A 22882-nucleotide genomic window follows, 5' to 3' on the forward strand; every position below is an offset into this window, starting at 1 on the left:
ATATTTTACCATGTTTCAGTATTTAGTTAGAGCTCTGTACAGTGCTGATTACTTTCTGCCACAAAGTGCTGATATGTACTATTTTCCCCATTCACAATGCTTGAGTTTACCACGCCTGACAGATGGTCAGACTTTATTACTAGCAAAATACTTCAACAGTGTGGTAGCCACAACTGATCCAGTTTGTTCAGACTGCTCATTTTAGAGCTCATCACAGAGGAGCTAAAGCTCAATGACTGCAGACTTGTCTGGATCCAGCTGACACACGAGGACAGACCTACACTTTTGTTTGGTTCTGGTTCAGGTCACACTTATCGCTAAATTTCATTGCAACCAAAATGTAATATTCATCAGAGCAGAATATTCATCAAAGCTTTACCTCCTGTTTGAGGTTCAGAGCCTTGCTCTAAACCACTTACCCAAATAACACTACAGTGTACGAATCAAACAGGGGGTTGATCCTCTGCTGCTGGGTAGGTTTATGTGCTCTGGACAGGAGGACACTTTGAGCCAGCACACTGTATTTCCAAACTTGGTTTTGCTGTTTCATATTAAAAATCAACATGAATCCATGTACACTGCAGGATAAGTTTTCTTTCCCTGACTGTGGATACTTATATCAATGAAATAAACTTCTTTTCTGTAGGTTTTATTTGTAATACAGGCTCATTCTATAAAAAAACAATTTCCCAATGAGCAGCTTGGTGAGATTTGCTGCCAAATTACATATTTGATGCATTTTTTTTCGGCAATGCTGAATTGCTCATTTTTCTCTTGCTGCCCTTAGAAACAAACCAGATGCTCAGTGAGCTAACAGTCAGCTGACATGGGGAAAAGATCCTGTGCCCCAGAATCCAGCAACTGTATGTTCCAGATGTTTGTACATACAGCTTTGACCACAAAACACAAGAAATACAACAATTTGTGTATATACTTATCTGAATAATTTGATGCAATTCAGTGTGCAGACCCTCCTTTACAAAGTTAATGTGCACAAGTTACTGAAAACCCAATTCTTCTCAGTACAAACAAAATCCAGTAAATCCTCTGTAGCGCTCAGTATAACCTTTATGAAGTCTCATGTACAACTGGCAAAAACTGGGCCTTCAAGGAAACATTTATATTCACCAGCAGAAATAGTGTAGAAGCTGCAGTAAAAACAAAGGCCAGGTTTTTACAGCTGTGCCATCTCACACAGTTTTAAGAGCTGTACCCAAGCAGTGGCTTGTACTGGAGGTGAACTACATGCTTCAGTTTTTTTCTTGACAGACAGGACTCTAAAACAATATCAGAAAAAAACCCAGAAAACTCTAATTTTCAAATCCTTGCATTCAAAATCCTGGTGGGTTTTTTTTTTTTTTTTTGGTTGAAAATAAAAGTTTTGCTTTCTCTGAACTGACAGAGCTGAAAGAAAATATTAATGTAATAGGCAGCATGCAGACTAAATGACCTTAGTTTAGACTTTTATCCAAATACCATGTTAGCTTACCTGGGGATTTTTAAACAAAGCATATTTTTGACTTTTTTCCAAAAACAGTATCTTATTCTCAGTGTCTCGAGTCCAGTCTGATAACACTTCAACAACATTTTCATGGTCTTCAAAAAACCTTTCTGGAGAGACAGAGAAGACAACGTTAAGACATTCAAACTGTTTCTGCCCTCTCCTGAGGCTGCAGAAATTGCTGCTCAAGAATGGAATCATTATCTGATGCTCCCTCACTCAGGGCTGGACAGCCCAGCACTCTTTTCCACTGCACAGATGGGTGCAGAACCCGTCACACACCACACGAAATTGTGTCAGATGGAAGGGCAAAGCAGCTACAGAAGACACCTTATGGAGCTGTGCCATGCTCCTGGATTCCTCCTGAATCTCTGTGCTGCTGCTTGAAGACTGCAAGGGATGGAAGCAGTGACCCACCACCAGTAGACAGTCACCCCCTTGTATTTCACGGCTTTCTGCTTTTGATTGATTTTGGTTTTTTTAAGGTTTGCAGTACTGCAGACTGGGGGATGGAAGAAGGGATATAGATAAACTTTGGCTAATGAATTACAAAAATAAATGTAAAGACTTAATTTATTTGTCTTTTTACTTTACTTCTTTTACAATGAAGATTTGCTTTCTGTCAACAGGAAGAATTCTATGCACTGAAAATAAAATGTTTGGCTTCAAGCAACTGTATTTAAAACAACAAATAGCAAAGTAGAAAAAATACAGAGATAGACTGAGAACTGATGTCAAGATACACTGCTTCACCCAGCATCTCTGTAGTTAACCTTGCCAGGGATGTGAGAGACCTAATATCAGCTCTGTCCCCTCCTGATCTGCTCTGAACCCCACTCCTCCACCCAGGAAAGCCACAGGGTGTGCTGAGATTAGGTAACTCTGAAACCATTTCAGTTTTATTTACATAAGATTGCTCAACATAAAACCCTTTTTAAAGGAAAAGGAATTGAGCATAACTTGACAGGTCATTTTGGAGTGTCCCAACCTGCACTTTTCTACAAATTCAGTACTGGGGTAGGGAATTCACCCAGCTCCAATTTTCAGTAGAATTTTGGCAGTTCCTGGGAACAGCCGTACTCCCATTCCTGTGGTCCCTGGTGGTCACATCTGCCAATGGCCTAGACTGGCCTAGCATCAGAGGAAGTAACAAAGCATACATTTTGTAGGCTTTCTTTAACACTTGTTACTTTTGACAAGGGTTTAGTACATCCCATCCAACCTCTATCTTGTGAATTAACTGAATTCACAGAATGAGATTAGCTTCGAGACCCATTCACATGTACCCAGTAACTTTTAACACCAACCACATAACACTCCTCATTTAGCAACTGGTACTTCTGCAATGCACTGGAAATAGAAAGCACTATATAAAGCCCCAGCAATGGTTTGAAGGGTGAACAGTACCTTACAGTTCAAGATAGGCAGGAAACAATTCTCAGACAGTAACACTAATGTTTGCCACATATATTTTTGTTTGTTCATTTGCTGCACCAGGATTTTCTTGTATGAAAAATGTGATTTTATCATCCTCAGAAGGATCTTTCTAATAATTAGTTTACCTAAAAAAAGTCATATCTGGATGCCTATTATAAGATTACTATAGTCTTTATTGCAAAACAGATTCTGATACGTACAGCCCAGTGTTACATCACCATCTCACTACTGAGATTATCTGTGATATTTAACATGTATTTAATTTTAAACTATAGTTTATTTTATTTACAATGACAATCTTTCAAAATAACTGTATATGTAAGACAACCTGTCAACGATCTTGTGATATAAAAGTAGCTTGGACCTTCAGTTTAGCAAGAATTATTTGCTGCGCAGATTTGCTTCTTAAAGTAAACATAATTTTATTGTCTTTAATATTAATGTGGAAAGCAGGCAGAAAGATGAAGTGCAGAAAAGTTCTGTCTTTCTGCTGATAGTAATAGAGTTATCTAGAGCAGCCAAGAAGTATACTGATGAACATAAAGAATGGCTCACATTGTTCTGATTTTGAACAAAATTAACTGCATGTTGCTGTGCATTGGAAGCAGAAGAAAGAACATGTACCATTCCATTCATATTGAAACTGCCTTCTGCAAACAAAAAGGCTCCATCCTCAGCAGATCTGGACCTGGTAATAGATCACTGCATCAGGAGTTAATAGATTTTTCCTTTTTTTCTTGATCCAGATACAAGTTTATTTCCTTTAGTATTTTTCTTCTGTCCTAGCTTTTAAAATAATTTTTATTCATTATGAGAGTAATTCCTTACATACCAATACCCTAACACTAACTAAATCACCTAGCATCAGCTGGGACTAAAGTAGCACAACTAATTTTCACATAAAAATTCCAATCACTTACTCCTATGTTTATAGCAAACAATCTCCTTGACACGTTTAGTTTCAACTGCATGATGGGAAATTCCAATATCTATCCAGATTTTGAAGAAACACAAGCACATTCTTTTTATTGACTATGGAGATACAGAAACCATGTTTATTGTGAAGCCATCCTAATACTCAGACATGTTTGTCCAAGTCACACTGGACAAAAAGGGAGCAACTTTCTAAGACAGGGAAACACTCCAAAATTGTTCAGTGACTTTTGTCAGATTTTTAGGGTCAAATGACATTTCCAGTCTTTTCTTAGTTAAGATAAGAATGTACAAAAGAATGCAACACCATTATCTTAATCAAGTAGCAAGAACAGTTTGGCAGTAAATTTCTGCACCACTCTTACAAGCAGATGAGCATCTCCTTGCTCATGACCAGTCAGGTTTTTTTCCCATTATTTTTAAATTTCTATTGTTTAATTTAGCAGAATGACTACACCTGGGGCTCTTTTAAAGTGCAATACTGATCTTTGACTTTATTTGAGAATTTTTCCATCTCTGCTGGGAGACTGTAAACTGAGAATGTTAAAGGCTGTTGGACAATTTCCCATTTCTTGAGGTCAAATGTGACTCTGAAATAAAGTTGTGGCAATTTTCCTTTTCTTTTTGATGTCAATACCTTTTCAGTCTGGCAAATAAAAGATTCTGAAATATTTCACAACTAGATAATACTGTGTTCTTAATGAAAGAAACCTTGAAGCTTTTTTCAAACAAGACTTATTATGTTGCACAGAACAATTTCTAAGTTTTGCTCAGCTGTTTCCTACACCCGGAGACCAGGTTAATTGCTCCAGCAGTCCTAACTTACCATCAGCAGAGCAGTGCCCTGTACACAGCTACACTTAAAAAAACAATTACCACAAATGAAGAGCATTAGAAATGACTGAAACACTTCTCACAGAGTCTTGTTTAATGACATTTGTTTGGCCAGTATGTAATACATGCCTGCTGACAACACTCCAGCACTGCATCCTCTCCTCAAAAAGTGGATTTGAGTACTGGTGTGTTTGGGTTTGTCATCACCTTGAAATTCAGATGGCTCCTTCATTTTGTGTAAAATAAAATAATGGAAATGATGAAAAGCAAGGGCCTTCTGCAGGTCACAGCACAGCTGAATGAACTCATTTCTATAGTATGAACACACCAAACATACTCCTGCTGCATCCCTCAGCTTAGAGTCTGTGATTTTGCCAACACCAAGGGACACATGGGCAGGAGAAATTTTCAAGATTACCAACACTTACCTGATCTTTCAAGATTACCAGCCCTCTATGTGACTACACCACTTACCAATCTGCAGCTCTGGGTACATCTCATACAAACACCAGTCGACATTGCAGTCACAATGGGTTTTCTCAAAGAGATTGTCCAAAACATCCCGTGCCACCTGACGCTCATCCACCATTAGGGACTTTGTGCTGTTATCATTCATGTGCACCTTGATAACAAGCTGAGAACAAAGTCACAGAACAGTCAGTTAATTTCAGAAGCAACAAAAGGACTAGTCTGAATCTGCCAACACAGATAAGAAAGATAAAGGCTGAAGGTTATTACTGATACCTGTCCCACAGCAAGCTGTGAGAATAAAACAGCTCCAAAATTTTAACGTTATAATTTTCACCAAAATAAAGATCTTTTCTTTTAAAATAAAATTAAGCCTTGTCCTGTGCATGACTGCAGGAAAGGTGAAATTACTCTGAAGAAAAAGCAGAAGTTAATCTCTTCTCTAAATCTACTAGACATGCAATTAAAGAAAATGCTTGATAGGCAAACCAAGTGCAAAAGGACAGTGTCCTTAATGCAAGCTACAAATGTGGAAAATTTAGTTTTAAACAGAAAAAAAATGGAAGAATCTTGCCATGCCTACAAAATAACCTGAAATTGAATTGTACTAAGATGGGCCATAGTCCAACCGTCATCAATAAGAAAACAGATGAGTTCACAGAATATGCTGAGTTGAAAGGGACCCATCAGGATCATCAAGTCCAACTCCTGGTCCTGCACAGGACAAGCCCAAGAGCATTGCTCCATGTGCCCAAGAGCATTGTCCAAATGCTTCTTGAACTCTGTCAGGCTTGGTGCTGTGAACACTTTCCTGGAGGGCCTGTTCCAGGCCATTCCCTTGGGCTCTGTCACTGGCCACCACAGAGAAAAGATCCCCTCCTCTTCCCCTCATGAGTTACTAACTGACCAAATTAACCTAAAATACTCATTACTTCTTTATATGGTGAAGTATTTGTTAAACAAGAAACACAGTGAACTTTCTTCAGAGAGGAACAATGCAAGAAAATGCTGAAGTACCTAAAATGTGATAAAGAACTGGAAGTAGATTATGAGAAAGTACTTAAAATGCTTCATTAGTACTGAAAACAGTAGAATAATTCTCTACAAGGTCTGTACATTGCTGGTGAGTTGGGAGGACTTTCCATATTTTTGTTTAAATAGCTCTTTATTTTAAAATGTGTGCGTAAGAAGCTTTGGTTCTGTAGACACAATCTGTGTAAAAGGTCAGGTAGAAGCAGAGTTATGATCTCCAAGAGAAAAATCTACACTATCTCTGAAAAGCAAAAACAAATGCAAGAAAAGCCATGATCTTGTTTTGATTCCAATCCTTTTAAGAAGAATCTTCTGTCAAACAAGCATTTGAGCCATAGCACAGATTATTCAGAAAAAGAATGCTGTACCTGCATCATCTAACAAGTTTAAGGCAAAAGGGGATTTTTGTCTGGTTATAACTGACTGCTCAGAAACATGCCTGCAGCTTCCATCTCCACGGAATCACAAAGCAGCTGAGCTTGGAAGGCACCTCTGGTGGTCATCCAGTCCAGTTGCCTGGACAAGCAGGACAACCTAGAGACCGATGGCCAGGACCCTGTCTGGATGGTTTGTTATCTTCTCCAGGGAGGGGGCCTCCACAGCTTGTCTGGGAAACCTGTGCCAGGCTCACCCACCCCCACAGTGAAGAAGTGTTTCCTGGTGTTCAGAGCCTCCCGTGTTTCAGTGCCCACTGCCTCTGGCCCCATCATTGGGCAGCACTGAAGAGAGCCCTGCTCCATTCTCTTTGTACCCTCTCTTGAGGTTTTTCTAGAGATAGACAAGCACCACACAGACCCCTCTCTTCCCTAGGCAATCTCAGCCTTCCCTCACAGGAGATACTCCTGATCATGTTCACAATACTTTATGATCATCTTCCATTGGGATGGAACTCTCGAGTTTGAAGGAGATCTTTAAATGTTAACCAGCTTTCTTGATTCCCTTCTTCCCACCAGGAAGTTCCTCATGGGACTCTTCCAAGAAGATCTCTGAAGAAGCCAAAGTCTGCTCTCCTGAAGTCCAAGGCTGTGAGCTTGCATTTCACCATCATCCCTGCCCTCTGCTTTTAGTAAAAGAGGGAAAAACAGTTTCCTTGACAATATTTAGTCAAATTAGAATTCAAGAATGGCACGGTAATTTCATTATAGTGACAGTCACAAGATTGAACCTTACTTCTATCATATGGTTCCAAATATTTGGGGAGGGCAGGTAAATTGGGAAAAAAAGTCTTCCAAAGGAGAATTGCTAACATTACAAGGAAAAGAGAGTGACCAGTGAGCAGTCATAACTTTAGTTACAGAGCTTTAAAAAGACAACATCAGTGAAATCCTCCCAAAACATTCTCTCAGAAGGAGCATTTGTACATGGACATAAAGTCTTCTGTGGGAACCATCTCAAGACTGGATATTCCCAAATTTATCAGAAAGTTCCATTCTTCCTGGAAGCTCTGCCGGCTCCCATACTTTCCATCTTCTTTGAGCAAGACTGAAAGGTTATGACTGTCTTTAGTTCACATTCATTATTCAGAGTTACTGAACACCTGCAGCTTCTAATTTGTTGGTCTAAAATAATTTCTATTATGCTAGTATATTACTAGACTGCTGTGAAAAGATTTAGCAAGACCCTCATTATTTAATAGGGTTAGCTAAATCCACCATATCCACTATAAAGTAAAGTTTAATACTCTTGGAATCATCACAGCATAAGTAAGACACATTTTCATGTACACTCTGCTTGCTCTAAAGCAACTTATCAGAACAGTGGGTTTTGCCCCAACACTGAAAAAAAAAAGAGGTAGCACTTTCCAAGTCCTCTAAAAAATAAGTCCCTTGGCAGTAGCATTCACCCAGAGACTTCTCTTGAGGTGGATGACAAGAGATCCACAGAGTATGTTTACAGATAAAATATGGAAAAGCCTAGTCATTTTAGTAAGAAATTTATTTTTCAAGAAGAATGTTAACAGATATTTAGGTGGTAGCTCTTATGGTAGCATTTACTATTTTATGGCTCACCTTTTTAACTTTGGCTTCCTTCAATTTCTCCAATGCCAGTTTAATCTTGTCAGCTTTAGCCTTTGCCTCTAGTTCTTCCTGAAAAGACACAAGATATTTGGTATATTTCTTGTTAAGTAATCTCAGCAATTTACATTTACTTGAAAAGTGTTGTTTCTTGATATTTACATCCTGAAGATAAAGCTTGTCACAGCAAACTTCATACACACAGATAATTTCCAGCCTTCCTTGACCTAAGATCCTTCAGCCAAAGCTTTGATTTACAAGTCCAATGCTCCCTGCTGTTGCTCAGCCATATAGTTCTTACATGATCTGTTCCTCAAATGCTACGAGAATGCCTGAAAACTGGACTCTTCTATGTTTCTGTACATACAGCTGATATAAAAGAGAAGGTTAAGGAAGATCTAGCCTCAGGGAAATAGCATTGTGGATGCAGCTGCTTGGAAGAAAACTTGCTTCTCATTAGGGTAAGAGAACTAGGATTTGTAGGATTTTACTGAAATTTTGGCTTGCAATTACACCACTTATAATTTTATATTCTGTGTTCAGTACATTAATTTACTTCAATTCTTTGACTTGTCACATATGGTCTCTTACTGCACAGATACTTACTGAGAGGAATACCTCCATTAGTTGGCTTTTATTCTATGAAAGGACTACTATTCATATTATCATATCCATATTATCACAGACACAGTAAAAGCACACAAGTTCAGTCCACAGTAAGAATCGCGAAAATCTCAGTATCACCCAGCTCTCCTTTTACAAAGCAGCTCTACCAATATCATGCCTCCCTCTTAATATCAATGACATTTGTGGTCCAAGAAGACTCTGGATCCCCAGGTGCTAGGAATTTTAGGTGACTAGTGTTGTCTCTGTGACTGCTGTACAGAGTGGGACTGCTCCTTTATGCCATCACTCTTCCAGAACTTTCCTCCAGTCACCTTTGGAGCTGGAAAAGCACATTTTGGACAGCAAGTGAATGTGGTTTCTGGGGCTGCCTTGGACTCCTCCAGTATACTGGGGGGTTCAGTTTCTTTCCAACTTAACATCCCTGTTGCCTCTACTGAAGACGGTCTTGTATTTGCTTTTTCACCTCTCTGCTGATTTTTGCTGTCTCTGTTGCTCTCTTACTTTCAGTTTCCTTTGTTTAAAAGGGGTAAGGATTTTGTGCTACGCTACTCACAGGCTACCAACTTCCAGTCAAGGACTGTGGGAGAAAGTTCCTGTTCTGCTTCCACACAAGATTTCTGTTACCTTCAGCCTCCCTTTGCTACCTTAAAGTCATAATTTTTAGTGGTCTTCACACAAAGAGAACTGACTGCAACTCATGGAAGATGCACTTGCAAGAAACTAAGCCTAACTAAGCATTGCCATCACTTCCCTGTTACTGAGATATCATACAGTCACAGCAAAGAAGAGAAAGAAGGTTATCTTATTCATCCCAAGTTTTGAGCCATGTTCAACAGTAGCTGAAGTACTCCTGACTGACATCCCTCCTGCTGAACTAAACATCTTTTGTTTTATCACTGCTTCAAGCGTGTTTCCTGTTATCAAATTCTCCACTATAAATACCATGCAATCAGTTAAAAATATCTCTTTTTTTTTTTTTTCTCTGCAGGTGTGGAAATTTGCATTGCTATAGCTCAGCAGTGCTTAACTTAGAGAATCCAAAAAAAGCCTCTGTAGTTGAACACAAGCAGTTGCACAAAGGTGGCTGCTGCAGTGAGGCTGACGGCTGTACAGAGGGAAAAGCACACAGCCTCTCACACTGTGACCCTCCCCTTCTCACCTCTATGCAGCAAGCAGGAAAAGCATCTTAACCAAAGTGGGTGAGTGTGGTGTGGGCAGGCTTTCTGATGAAAATTTTAGGCAGGCATAATTCTGGCTTCATCTGCATGTGACCTGTGTTGAACAGAGTTCTCACACTGTATAATCTGTGCAACAGAGCTCTCACCTGACAGCCTTCATGGTTTCATAAGCTTTGACTTCATGCAGAAAAAGGAAATAGGCTATCAGATGCAAAATTTTAGCAGTGTTAGAGAAATGCTTTGACAAGCCACAGGATTAGTTTTCTCCCTACAGGATCATCACCACTTTTTCTGGATCTTTAAACAGAAGAACATAAAGTCATCGTGTCAATAGCAAATGAAGAAGCCATATTTAGCTTAAGGACAGTTTTAAAAAGAAATGTCAAAGTTGATTGAAACTTATGAGACATCTCTCCACTTCCCTGAAAGAAAGGCTGTACTTCTTCATTTTGGCACACCTAAAGGTTAGAAAATAGGGTCTTAATATCATGGCTGCAATGGGAACTGCTAACACTGTTCTATTTGACTGTGGATAACCAGAAGTGTTAAACACAACTTCAGCCTTGATTGGCTCAAGAATCACTTATCAAGAATCTGGCTAACAGGAACATGGATTTTGATGACACAAAATACATTCCCCTTACAGCTGAATTTCATTCTACTGAGCAGAAATGTCATGTCAAAACAAATCCTAATCAAGACAATGAATATTAATTTGAAATGGATTCTTTCCATATTAATTTTAAATGGTTATTACCTCCATAATTCACACTGCAGCCTGTGTAATAGCCCTGTGGGCAATTTTGTGGACAGTAAGCCACAGTGGGTATGCCATTAATATTTGAATACAACCTGTATCATAAAATGAGGCAAAGCCTGCAGGAAAAGGGAAAACAATGCCTTAATGAGGAAATAAAGTACTGCCATTATATTCCTTAGAAATGCTCTACAACCTGTTCCTATCCTTCTCTGACACTCCTGGAATCTGGAAAGAGACCAGAATACCATTAGAGATCAGTCTCAGAGGAATAGTTCAACTGAGGGAGAAGTGACCTTTGGCTACATTTTTTTCATACAGAATTCCAGTTGTGTTTACCAAGTATATACTCTTCCCACTCTAAAATCTTGTTTGACCCTCAGGTAATGCCTCAGGTAATGATGCCAGCTAATAAAGAATTAGCTCAGTACAACCCAATGGAAAGAAATTCATCATGGTTGAATTCAGTGAGCTTTAGATCCCAGCATCAATAAAAATGCTGCCTGGAAGAGAGGCCTGAGTCAGGCCTCTGCCCAAAGTAGGATGGTCACCAACATTAGATTAGGTCAGTCAAGATTTTGCCTAGCAAAGCTTGGAAAACCTTCCAAGAAAGGGAATCTGGGATCTCTCTTGGTCACCTATTCCAGTGCTACACCACCATCTGAAGTGGAAAAAATTTTTCTAATGTCCTCTCTGAAACCATAAAGCCACAATATGTAGCAGTTGCCCCTTCCATGTTGCCGACCTAACACTGCCATGGAAGAATTTGGCTCCACCAGCTTTGCGTCTATCCTTCAGGTTTGTTTAGGCTGTCATTAGATCACTCCCCAGCGTCCTCTGTCAGACAAGCACAGCTCCCTCAGCCTGTCCTTGCTGGCCCCTGATCACTGCATGCCTCTGGCCATTCCATCAGCTCTCTGATGGACACTCTCCAGCATCTCCACATCTAGAACAGAGTGCAGTATTCCAGCAGTGGGACCACCAATGCCAAGAGAAAGGAACAGTAACTCCTTAGTTTGCTGGCCATACTCCTCCCAACGGAGGCCAGTCTCCTCTACCGAGATGATTTTTCACTCATGGTTCTTATCCACTGTGGTATCCAGCAGGATCTCCTTTGCAGCAGGGCTGCTGCTCAGCCTGTCCTTTCCCAAACTGTACAAATGGTTATTACACCCCAGGTGTGGGACCTTGTACCTTGCTGGGTTTCTGAGAGTTTTGCTGGCCCAGTCCTCATGTTTTAAGTCCCCTTGTGTTGAAGGTCTGCCGGTGATCCTGACAGTCAGTGCCCTTAATTAAAAGCATCTTCAGCACATCTGCAGATGGGTTTTTATGTCATCACTCAGGTCACAGATGAAAATTAAATGATATAAACCCCAGTACTGATCTCACTTGCTACCAGCCAGCAAACATTGCCTTACTAGCCCTTGAGTCTGGCCAGTCTCAGCCCACCTAACTAGCTACCCTTCCAGACCATACTCGTCAGCTGACAAACCAGACTACTTAGAAGTTTGGTACTTCCTTATGTATCATGAATCTAAATCAAGATTGGGAAATTTTTGAAGGAAATGGATAGAACTTGTCTTGATAGCATCTCTTCTATATCAGTCGTACTAGTTACATAAAATACTTCAGCTTTTGAAGCTGTTTAGCTGGTATTTTGCGAATGTTGATATTCCTTTAAGACAGGAAGTTAACTATTATCTTTGAGATGCAGAAAAATTGCAAAGCTTCTCCCATATGTTTATGAGTTTCATTCTTCAAACAGCGTTGAAAGGTTGTATGCATCAAAGGAAGCTTTATCTAGTGAATCACTTTTTATGTCATCAGACACATCCAATTTTCTTATCCAATTTTCCGTTCCTTTTGCTGAGTATGTCTGCTGTATGATTCCAAACACAGGAGCAGCAGTGATGTTGAGGTGATTCATATTCAGTTCACATGGGCTTTTAAACAGCAATGAATTGACCACAGTTTTAAGCAAAACTGACTGACACTTTTCATGTTCCCTAAAATATTTCCGTTCCCTAAATGTAAATACCTTCTCTCAATCATAATTACTGTGAACATGAATACTGAAAGAGATATATTTGTGTATTTCATTATTTCAGATTAATTTTTTGGGGGGCTGCATCACTCTTTTAATGCCTTCTCTTCTCACAGGGCTATGACAGGGCAGAATCCTCACATTATCTACCTCCCTGCAACCTCATGTCAAAAAAATACTACAAATATCACATTTTATTTCAGTTATTAAAACAGCTCTGCCAGAAACACAAACATGGAGGAGGTTGTGCTAAATCTGAACTTTTAGATACAGGTAAGCCAGTTGCTCACAAATATTTATCAATAGTTACTTACTGATAACTCTGGCACCTCCTAAGAGCATTTGTCCCCTATTGCAGATAGTGTCCATCACTTCCTCACAAAGGCAAAACCAAGAAGAGCAGTAATCTCATGTTAGGACCAGGAGAGGTACTTCTTGTGGTTATCCTTGGACCTGGTCACCTAGCAAATACTGAGTTTTCCACAAATGAACTGCTTTTCCTATTGCAACAAATCACTTAGGCCAGGGATGGAGCTGATAAACATCCACAGAATTTTCTCATCAGTACAAACAGCACAGACTGCAATGAACACACATAGTGACATCTTCACAAAGTGGAGATCACTGGCCATGCTTTGCACTGATGCCAAAACCAAGCTCTCTATAAGAAGACATTAACTGATCAGTGCTTCTTAAAAGAATTCAGTGATTGATTTTCTGTTACAATAAACCATTTGCAGTGATTATACCTGTATTGGGCTATAAAAATGATGATTAGAAAGATGAAGGAATGGGCAATAGGTCAAGGAATGAGCAGAAACTGCTGAGGCCACAACAGTAGAAATTTCACTCCAGAGTTCATGCATGTTTCATCATTGTAGAACCTACCCAAGATGCATCTACCTGGGAGATCCATCGGTGCTCCAGTGCCAAATACCACTTGCAAAATGACAAGAACTAGTGAATGTTTAAAATAAAGTTTGACACAGACTTACCTGAGTAAGTGGCTCAGGAGAAGGTGGTGGTGGAAGTTCTGGTTCAGGGTCTGGAGGTGGAGGTGGAGGGGGCAAATCATCCCCAGGCTGTCCAGTAATGGTAACATAGGGACTTACTTTAGAATAAATGTTATTCAAGCCTGTTGAAGGCTGAGTGACTGTACTTTGCTGGTTGCAAGAAGACATTTTCTGGGCTTGTAAAGTTTTCTGTTCAACATCATTAAGGTCTGCTACAAGATCAGCCATTAAAGCATCCAGGTCTTTGTCCTCTAGGGCATTTAGTGATTCTGTAAAGAAAACCACAAAATGTGTCAGGGAGTGAGTGCAATGCAAAGCACTGTTTCCAGTTCAGCAGAGTTCAATTGCAGAAGGCATGATTACAGGGTCATAGGAAAGGAAATAACATTTTACATGGGTTCAAGAAACAAATGTGCTTTTGAAACAGCCATTAATCTGGTCATACTGAAATTCAGAGTACAAGGAACTCTAGGAATACAAACTAAACAGGACAGGAAGCTTCAGTTCCAGTGATACAGTCTCAGGCTCTTATGATGTTACAAGATCCAGCAAGGTTACTGGGTACATGCTTAGTGATATGAATGCAAGGAATTCCATGAGCTCCCATTAGGCTGTAAGCACACACATAAATGCTTAGCAATTTCTGGAACAGCACACAACAAACCATGTAACTAAGGCCTGGATCAAGAATATCTCCATATATTATTACTATTCTATAACTCTGAAATTAAAATGAAGCAGAATCAAAGAATACTAAGAGATAAAAAACTGCAAATAAACTGCATGGTATCATCTGTAGCACAGCAGTGATTCTGTGATCTGTGACACATGCTTTTGAGGCTCCTTTAAGCAAGGAACAAACAAAAAAGTATCTTTTAAAAGTGACTTATAAACCAGATGGAAACATTGTAACTTTTTCTTTCTGGTTTCTATTCTGACAGAGTAGAAGATAAAATCCTGTACCAGAACTTCACATGTAATTTGTGGTTGTTTGAACTAGCCACGGTGTGAAGATATACTGTGGAGTAAAACCCTCTAGGATGGTTTAGCTTTCTAGAACATAAGTGTTCTTTAAGACTGAACAGAGTCAGTGGTTTAAATCTCTTTAAAGAGTCTAGTTAAGAAATAAATAAACAAATAACTGAGAAAACCTTTAAGTGCGATTTTTAGAGCGATGGAGAGCACTGAATTAGACACTCAAAAGTGCCAGTATAGTGCAATAAAGAATAGTAATTCATGAGACTAAGTGTGAACATGTCACTAGGCCACCTCAGTTTACTCTGCTCTCCCTGTTATGTTAGTATAGTATTTAGTAAGTTTTTCTTTATGGTGGGACAGTTGGCTTATGATCCTCTCTATGAAGACAGTTCTACCCACTTTACTGATGGAGTCTTTAGGAAGTCCAACAAGGAACTGATCCTGGGACAAAACCAACTCAGGTTAATGCAAACAACCAGCCCTCAGTCAAAAAACCCTCCAAAAAACCCCAAAATGCAATCACAAACAAAATCAAAGGAAGGGTTTTTACTTCAAACTCAGACAAATCCCCTCATTTGGTTTGCCATCAGCCTCAGCAAGCAGCTGTACCTGCAAAAGTGACAGTGCAAAACGAGAATAAGCACTGAAAAGTGGAAGCAGCTGAAGCTGATATTTCCACTGGACAGAAATGCTTATGCAGCTCTGACATCACACTGAGGAACTTTGTGTTTCACCAAGTTAAATCCTTACATTAAAAAGGTTACATTTCAGAAAGTTTTTTGGGAGACTTCTCAAGTTTGTTTTCCTCTACACTGAGACATTTTTAAAAGTCTAACTTGTATTTAAACTGAGTAATGCTCCAAAAAATTGTTCCCTTTGAAGTTTCCAAAAGTGAGACACAAAAATATACCTCCCCCTCCAGCAAAACAGGAGGGGGAGGTATATTTTTGGTATATATTCTTCTGTTTGGTTTGGGGTTTTTGATCAAAGGTATGTAAAGATTTTCTTCTCATTTGTTGCTGTGAGGTATTTTAAGCAAGCATAAAAGGCATGAAAGAGTCCATTCAGCTACTTACCATTTAAATCTTTAAAACCAACTGTAAAGCTAAATTCATTGTCGGACACTTTGGGACATGGAGGTGGTACAGTCTCCACTCCTAAACTCTGTTAAGGTAGAAGAAAAACAGGTATCTGATGATATAATTACTATTACATACATTACCATTTGAAAAACGATTTCCTGAATTTATCTAATGAAATAAATTCCTCTTCAAGAACAGAATGACACGGACTGGTTTCTGAGATTATGCTGGACTGGTAGACTAACTAGGGCCAGGACAAGGGTTCAAGCACTCTCCCACAATCATGGCAAGGGTTTTGCACGCTTCTCAGTCCAATGTTGATAGCAGCAACTCCCGTCAGGCAACACTTGGGCTTGGTGTGGGGAACAGTAGAGAATTGGACTGTTTCTAATCAAGACAGAGGGCAAAGCCAGCATGATTTTCAGCTTCCTTGGGTTTTTTGAAGGGGGGTGTGGAAAGAGTTTAGCTGGGTACACATTTGAGCCACAGCGTCGTTTTCTTTCCAGAGTGCTTTAATTACCAATATAAATCAAACCTAGCTGTTGCTTTTTGCTATTGTTTGAAAAAAACCCAAACCCAAATACAACAAACCCATACCCAAAACCCCATGCTATTGCAATGTAAACTGCAAACCTGTGAAAATAGAGATATCCTAGTTTGCAGAGAAAACCAATTCTGAAATTTCATTTCTTTTTCAGCCCTGTTATACCATGTAGAGCTATCTCTGCATGCTTCTATCATTTACACTTACTTTAAGAACTGATAGACTGGTGAAAAAGTGTGAAAAACTATCTACAATCTTGTTAGTTGAAAGTTAGTTAAGAGTCTGAGGGAATTAACAGATCCAGTTCAGTTAACTGAGAGTCTTCAGGCTTTCAGACACCCCTGCCTCCTTCTCCTACACCATGCTGATGTGAGATGTGATGCCAGAACTTTAGAGAGGAGGAGAAGCCTGTCTCAATTTCAGGAACACCCTGTCCCACCCAGTACTGCACTGGGGAGCACAGAGACAAGAGACTCACTCTCTTACACTCTTTGCACCACTGCACTTGTAACACTGCTGTGTCCAGTCTGAGGAGGTAAAATTTATCACAAGGAGTCTTTTGTTCTTTTGAAGGCATAATAATGAAATGAGATTACCATAAATCCCTCCATATATATATACATACATATACATACATATATTTATTTATTTTCATATACATAGATAGATATACATACATACCTACACACACACACATATATTATATATATATATATATATATATAATATGTAAAATAATTATGCACATTTACAAAAAGCCCTACAGAGCAGAAAGGCTACCGAGGGAATAGGTATTTGTGATTTGATGGCTAACAACACCATGTGAAATCTTGGCTTTCGCCCAGTTTAAACACAATTTCTATTCCGTGCCTCAGAATTATTGGTATTTATTTTGTCAAGCACTGGCATTCACCAAGAAGAAAGACCCCCTCAAAACAGAGGCTGTAACCAAACTCACACATCCAAGATGACAACTTAAGTGTTTTTAATCATGCATTTATTAAAATAGAACAAATGTATTCCCTTTGTAGATTTTTTTTCTTGAAATAAAAACTCTCCTTTCATCAGCTTCTGCAGGAAGTATGTCATGATTAGAGCTTTAGAAAAGGTTCATGCTGTTTTATACTCTCAAGAGTATATTCTGCAATGGGAACAAAATCTCAATGAATTCTTGAATGCCACACTCACTGCAGCTTAATATTTTGCTATATCTAAAGAATCCTTTAAACATATATTCAAAATATTGCTTTCATTTCCAAAGTTCACATTTGACACTCAGGCTACATCCCATTTACCCATGTATGCTAAGCATTCATACCTGAAAATTCAGATTCAAAGTCTTCCTGTTTTCACAGAATCCTTTAATTTCTTTGGATCAAGTCCAGAGGAATTTAAATTGCTGGGCTGTGGTTTTTTTCAGAAAATGTCTTTCACAAGCTGTTAGGTCTCTTTAACAACCTACCCTGTACTGATATTACCTTATTCTTTGGGCCACTGGTTTTAACCTTCAAGCAGAGAAATTTAGCTGAAGGTTTACCACAATAATGTAACTGTATTTATTCAGAGTGGAAGTGTGTGAAAAATGTAGAATATTCCCTCTTTTCTCTAATACATAATAGCTATTTTTTTAATCTTGATGAAAAAAAAAATTATTTACCTGAGTCAGCATGTCCATCTCCCCAAGTAAATTGCTGAACATTTCATCTATATCATCACAGGTTTGCTCCATCTGAAAGGAAAAAAACCACAAACAAGAAGTTCATTTCAGTTCATTTCAAAGCCAGCAATGGTCAAAACCAGAAGATACACAATGCTCTTTTATACTGTGTTCACAAATAACTTTAAAACAATTGCTCATGACTTGCAAAAACCTGAATCTATACCTTAGAAGTAACTACTAAGAGTTTGGAATCCTTATCCTATATATGCTAAAACACACACTTGAGATGTATGTTTACAAGAAGTTCCAACTATCTCCTTTTATCATTTACATTTCATACAAAGTCACCTGCTAATAAACTATGGTTGTGTCTTAAACATAAAAAAATGCAGCCTGTGAGAGAGAGAGAGAGGGAAACAAAGTTTGATATTGAGAAATTCTTGAACATTTCATCTTGAAAGCCTTTTTTCTTTGGCTTAGATAATTAATACTACAGGAATTTATTGAGTGTTATCTAATGCAAAATCAGGTTATGGTTCAGTACATGACCAACTTTTTGGCTCAATATTTCTCCATTTTTCATTCAATTGTTACTGCACTGAGAGAATTCCAGTCTTACCTAACCTCAAGAGATCTGAGGAAGCACACTGAGACAAGGAAAATGCTGCATGACCATCAATAGCAGAGGGCAGTGTGAGAATCCCTCAGGATTCAGGATCCCACACCACTGGTGCTCAGCTGTGGGGAAGACACAGCTTCTGTAATAATCTCTTCCTCATAATCTGTTCCTTTGCATGGAAAGAAGCAGTGTAAAGGGGTGTCTGCCATGGAATGCTACCAGAGACAAGGACTAGAAACATCATTTTATAAAGAGGCTCAAGCCTGCAAAGGATTGAGAACTGCGGAACCAAACACATAAAACCAGGGTTCAAACTAAGGCCAAACTTTAAAAGTGTAAGTAGTCCTATCGGTTCCCTGGGTTTGTGTGCACAGATTGGATTTTGTGACAAGGTTTGGGGGATAGGGGGGCATGGCTGCAGTGGTGACTTCTGTGAGAAGGAAGTTCTCCCCATGTCAGAGAGGGACAGGAGTTCAAACTGGCTCCAAGATGGACTTGGTGCCGGCCAAAGCTGAGACCACTGGCAATGCTGGTGGCACCTCTGTGACAAAGCACTTAGGAAAGGGTAAACAATGCTGCACAGCAGCTGTGAAAGAGCAGTGGGAAAATATAAAGAGATATAACCCTGCAGACTCCAAGGTCACTATTGAAAGAGGGAGAGATGTTCCAGATGCTGGAGCAGAGATTCCCCAGCAGGCCATGGTGAAGCCCGTGGGGAAGCAGGTTGTTCCCCTGCAGCCCATGAAGGACCATGCAGAGCAGCTATCCATACTGCAGCCTGTGGAGGTCCTCCTGCCACAGCAGGTGGACATGCCCTGAACGAAGATGAGGACCACAGTGTGCCACACTGAAGCAGGCTCCTGGTGGGAACTGCAGCTTGTGGAGAGGAGTCCACACAGCACAGGTTTTCTGGTAGCACCTGTGACCCCATGAAGAACCCACACCGGAGCAGGCTGCTCCTCTAAGACTCTACCTTGTAGGAAGGATCCAGGCTGGAACTGCTGTTGAAGAACTGCAGCCTGGGGGAAGGTCCCAGGTTGAAGAAGTTCAAGAACAACTGTCTCCCTTGGGAGGGTTCCCATGCTGGAGCAGTGTGAAGAGGAAGGAGCAGCAGAGATAAACCATTATGAACTGACTGCAAACCTCACTCCCCATCCCCCTGTGCCACTTGAGTGGGAAGAGGTAGAAGAGTTGGGAGTGAAGCTGAACCCAGGAAGAAGGGAAAGCTGAGGTGAAGACCTTATTAGTTTTCTTCTTATTTTGCATTATCCTACCATCTTATTAACTGGCAATATATTAATTTAATTTCCCTATGTTGAGCCTGTTTTGCTCAAAGGTAGTTGGCAAGTGATTTCCCTGTTTTTACCTCAATCCATGAGCTTTCCATGGTAATTTCTCTCCCTGTTCTGCTGAGGAGGGGAAGTGATAGAGCACCTTGGTAAGCACCTGGTAGCTAGCCAAAGGCAACCAACCACAGCACCTTACAAGAGGAGGACCAGGCTGATGCAAGAAAGCAATCAACTGAGGACAGGAACAATTCCAACGACTATAAAGACTGGTAAGAAAAGAAAACTGCAAGTTTCCTGTTTTTCAGTCTTAACGCTTTTCCTTTAATAGAGCATCTTGAGTCATGTAACAATTCCATGGATAAATTATAAAGGTCACTAAACCCTGAAATCAGTATCTGTTTTTTGAGAATCGTGATGTAACTAAACAAGGCACAGGCAACCAAGAACTGAAATTTCAACTTTCACATTTCTCTCATATCCCAGAAATCAAAGACTTAAAGATTTGGGAACTGGATACTCTTAAAGACATTTTAATAGGATGTGGCTGACAGAACTGAGGGCAACTGTAGTCCAGCCATGGAGATTGCACAGCTTTGCCCAAGGAACAGAAATCACACAGGACTGAGTGAGTGGAGAGTTAAAGTCATCTTATCTGCTTCCTTTCCAGCTGACAAATCCCCTCCGGATGGCTCACTCACTCTCTCTGTCTGTATCACACATCTCATACAGAGCCTTGCACACAACCTTCTGGTTTTGTAGACTCAGCTGTATGCTGGGTGGCATGTGATTACTGAATCTTAATTCATTTATTTGGATCCACAGCTGTGTAGCTTCCTACACACCTGGCACTTGGAGAATCAAATTTCATAGAAAGGCTAGATAAAATGGCACTTATTTGATCAGGCAGAGTGAAGATACATTTGTTATATGACAAAAAATGGAGCAGCAATTCATACTGACAAGTATCTCATCAGTGTTTAAATAATGCTGAATAATTTTATGTTTTCCTGTTTTCTGATTTAGGAGATCAAAATATATTCTAAGGAAATCTTATCAGTTCCAGTTATTTGTACGTTTTTGGTAGATTTTTTTAAGCAGTACCTACATCAACTTTCAGAAAAAGATCCTCATACAAGTTCTTTTGACAAACTGAAATCCTCCTTTACTATATTTTTACAGAATAGAAATATAAAAATGGCAAAAAAATTACTTGCGTTGTAATGAGTTGCAAGTTCTTATCACGAGGAGTAGTAAGAACTGTCTAAAAAGGTAAAAATCAAACATAAGGACCCTCCTCAGTAATTGACAACATAAACAAAAAAAGATAAAATCATGTTGTCATCAAGCCACTGCCTGTACTAGTATTTTATTTTCTCTTGAATTTTTATTGATTTGGTTTAGGAAGACAAAATTGTTATCATAATAAACAGATATGCTGAAAATTTATGTTAAAACACAAGGAATGATCTCTTAAATTAGTGTAAGAACTCTACATATTCACCAAAGATCTTGCCAAGAGCTAGAACAACTTAAGATAGTGATATGAGTCCCCATAACATGGAAATGCAGGAGACTGTCCATCCACTCTTCTTCTTTCCACTTATATCCATTTCTTCTATTTGATTGCCACAATAGAAAGAAACAGATAAGAAAACTTGCAGATTTGGAAATTATCCTGTTGGATGTTGCCACATTTTAGATAAGTAAATTTTTCTGAATTTGACAAATAGCCTTGAACTTATTCAAACCAGAAATTCAAGGTGAAATGTGTAGGTGTGTGAGCTCTTATTAACAAAACAAAGGAAAAGATTTAGCAAAGTGCCCAGAAGAATACTGAGCTTCATACCCAGTCCTACTCTACTATAACTTTTCCATCAGGTTTTTCTTTATTCTGTACTCATATTAGGAACTCTTAAAATTACTGCTGACTACAATAAATCAAACAGAAAAAACCCCTAACCAAACAGAACAGCACTTGAAGTTTCCCCGACTATGCATAAATTTTAAGCAGAGAAAAAAAGAGAGTTACAGAGCCATGTCATGTAGGTGAAAGAGAAGGAAGAGAAAAAACCCAGAATTTAAATGAAATGAGGAAATTGTGGTTGTCACAAAAAAAAAAAAAAAAAAACCAAGCTGAGAAGGGCCTGGTGGGAAGCCATATATGTGAAATGTATCATATTTTTGAAGTGACCGATTTTCAAACTGATGCCTTCTGGACAGTAGCACAGTTAAAAGTACTCCTTGTTTTTTATTTCCCCCCTTTTCACATTCTCAAATCTTCACTAAGCTCTTATAAAAAACTTTAAAAAATTTATTTTATTTAATACCCCTACCTTTTTCATATCTAAGACATCAGGATATTTTCTCTTCAACTTCCTATTCTAACTACCAGTGAGTCTCACTTTTAGTTTATGTAATACATAAATATTGACTCATTAATTCACCCCACTATTTAACAGAAGTCCTGCAGAACCACTTGATCTATTAAATTTTTTACCTTCCCAATTTAGATAGGAAATTGAATTGTTTGATAGAATCTTTAACGCCGCACAGGAAGAGTAAAAACAGTGGTTCAACATTCACCCTGCTTAAAAAAACAAACAAACAAATAACCTATTTAAAAATTAAATGAAATCTGAAAAAGTGACCATACAGTGTACATAAAAAACCCCAGATATGGTACCAGAGCAAGCAGAGTTTGAACTGTTAGTATTTTAGAATCTGATAGCTCTGAGAAATACTCAAAGTGAGTCCCTGTTCACAGGAAGTCACATCGTAAAAATGCTTCTGTGCAACAGAGGAGTTACAAAACAAGCTCAAAGCCCTTGTGAAACTGAACAGGAAACACCAACAACTCTGCAACCCAGGCTC

General features: G+C 39.1%; 1 protein-coding gene across 2 annotated transcripts in view; it reads right to left on the minus strand.

The window, feature by feature from the left end:
* The window catches only part of LOC119697410 (amyloid beta precursor protein binding family B member 1 interacting protein), a 65376-nt gene that overhangs the window by 32610 nt on the left and 9884 nt on the right, over positions 1-22882 (minus strand). For both annotated transcript variants that reach the window (XM_038128162.1, XM_038128163.1), the window contains exons 2-7: positions 18101-18172; positions 15894-15981; positions 13822-14108; positions 8215-8292; positions 5180-5339; positions 1490-1611 (exon numbers count right to left, since the gene is read on the minus strand). In XM_038128162.1, the coding sequence (XP_037984090.1) occupies positions 1490-1611; positions 5180-5339; positions 8215-8292; positions 13822-14108; positions 15894-15981; positions 18101-18172 (807 nt within the window). The remainder of the gene's footprint in view (positions 1-1489; positions 1612-5179; positions 5340-8214; positions 8293-13821; positions 14109-15893; positions 15982-18100; positions 18173-22882) is intronic.

Source organism: Motacilla alba, chromosome 2, assembly GCF_015832195.1.
Source record: "Motacilla alba alba isolate MOTALB_02 chromosome 2, Motacilla_alba_V1.0_pri, whole genome shotgun sequence".
Taxonomy (NCBI): Eukaryota; Metazoa; Chordata; class Aves; order Passeriformes; family Motacillidae; genus Motacilla; species Motacilla alba.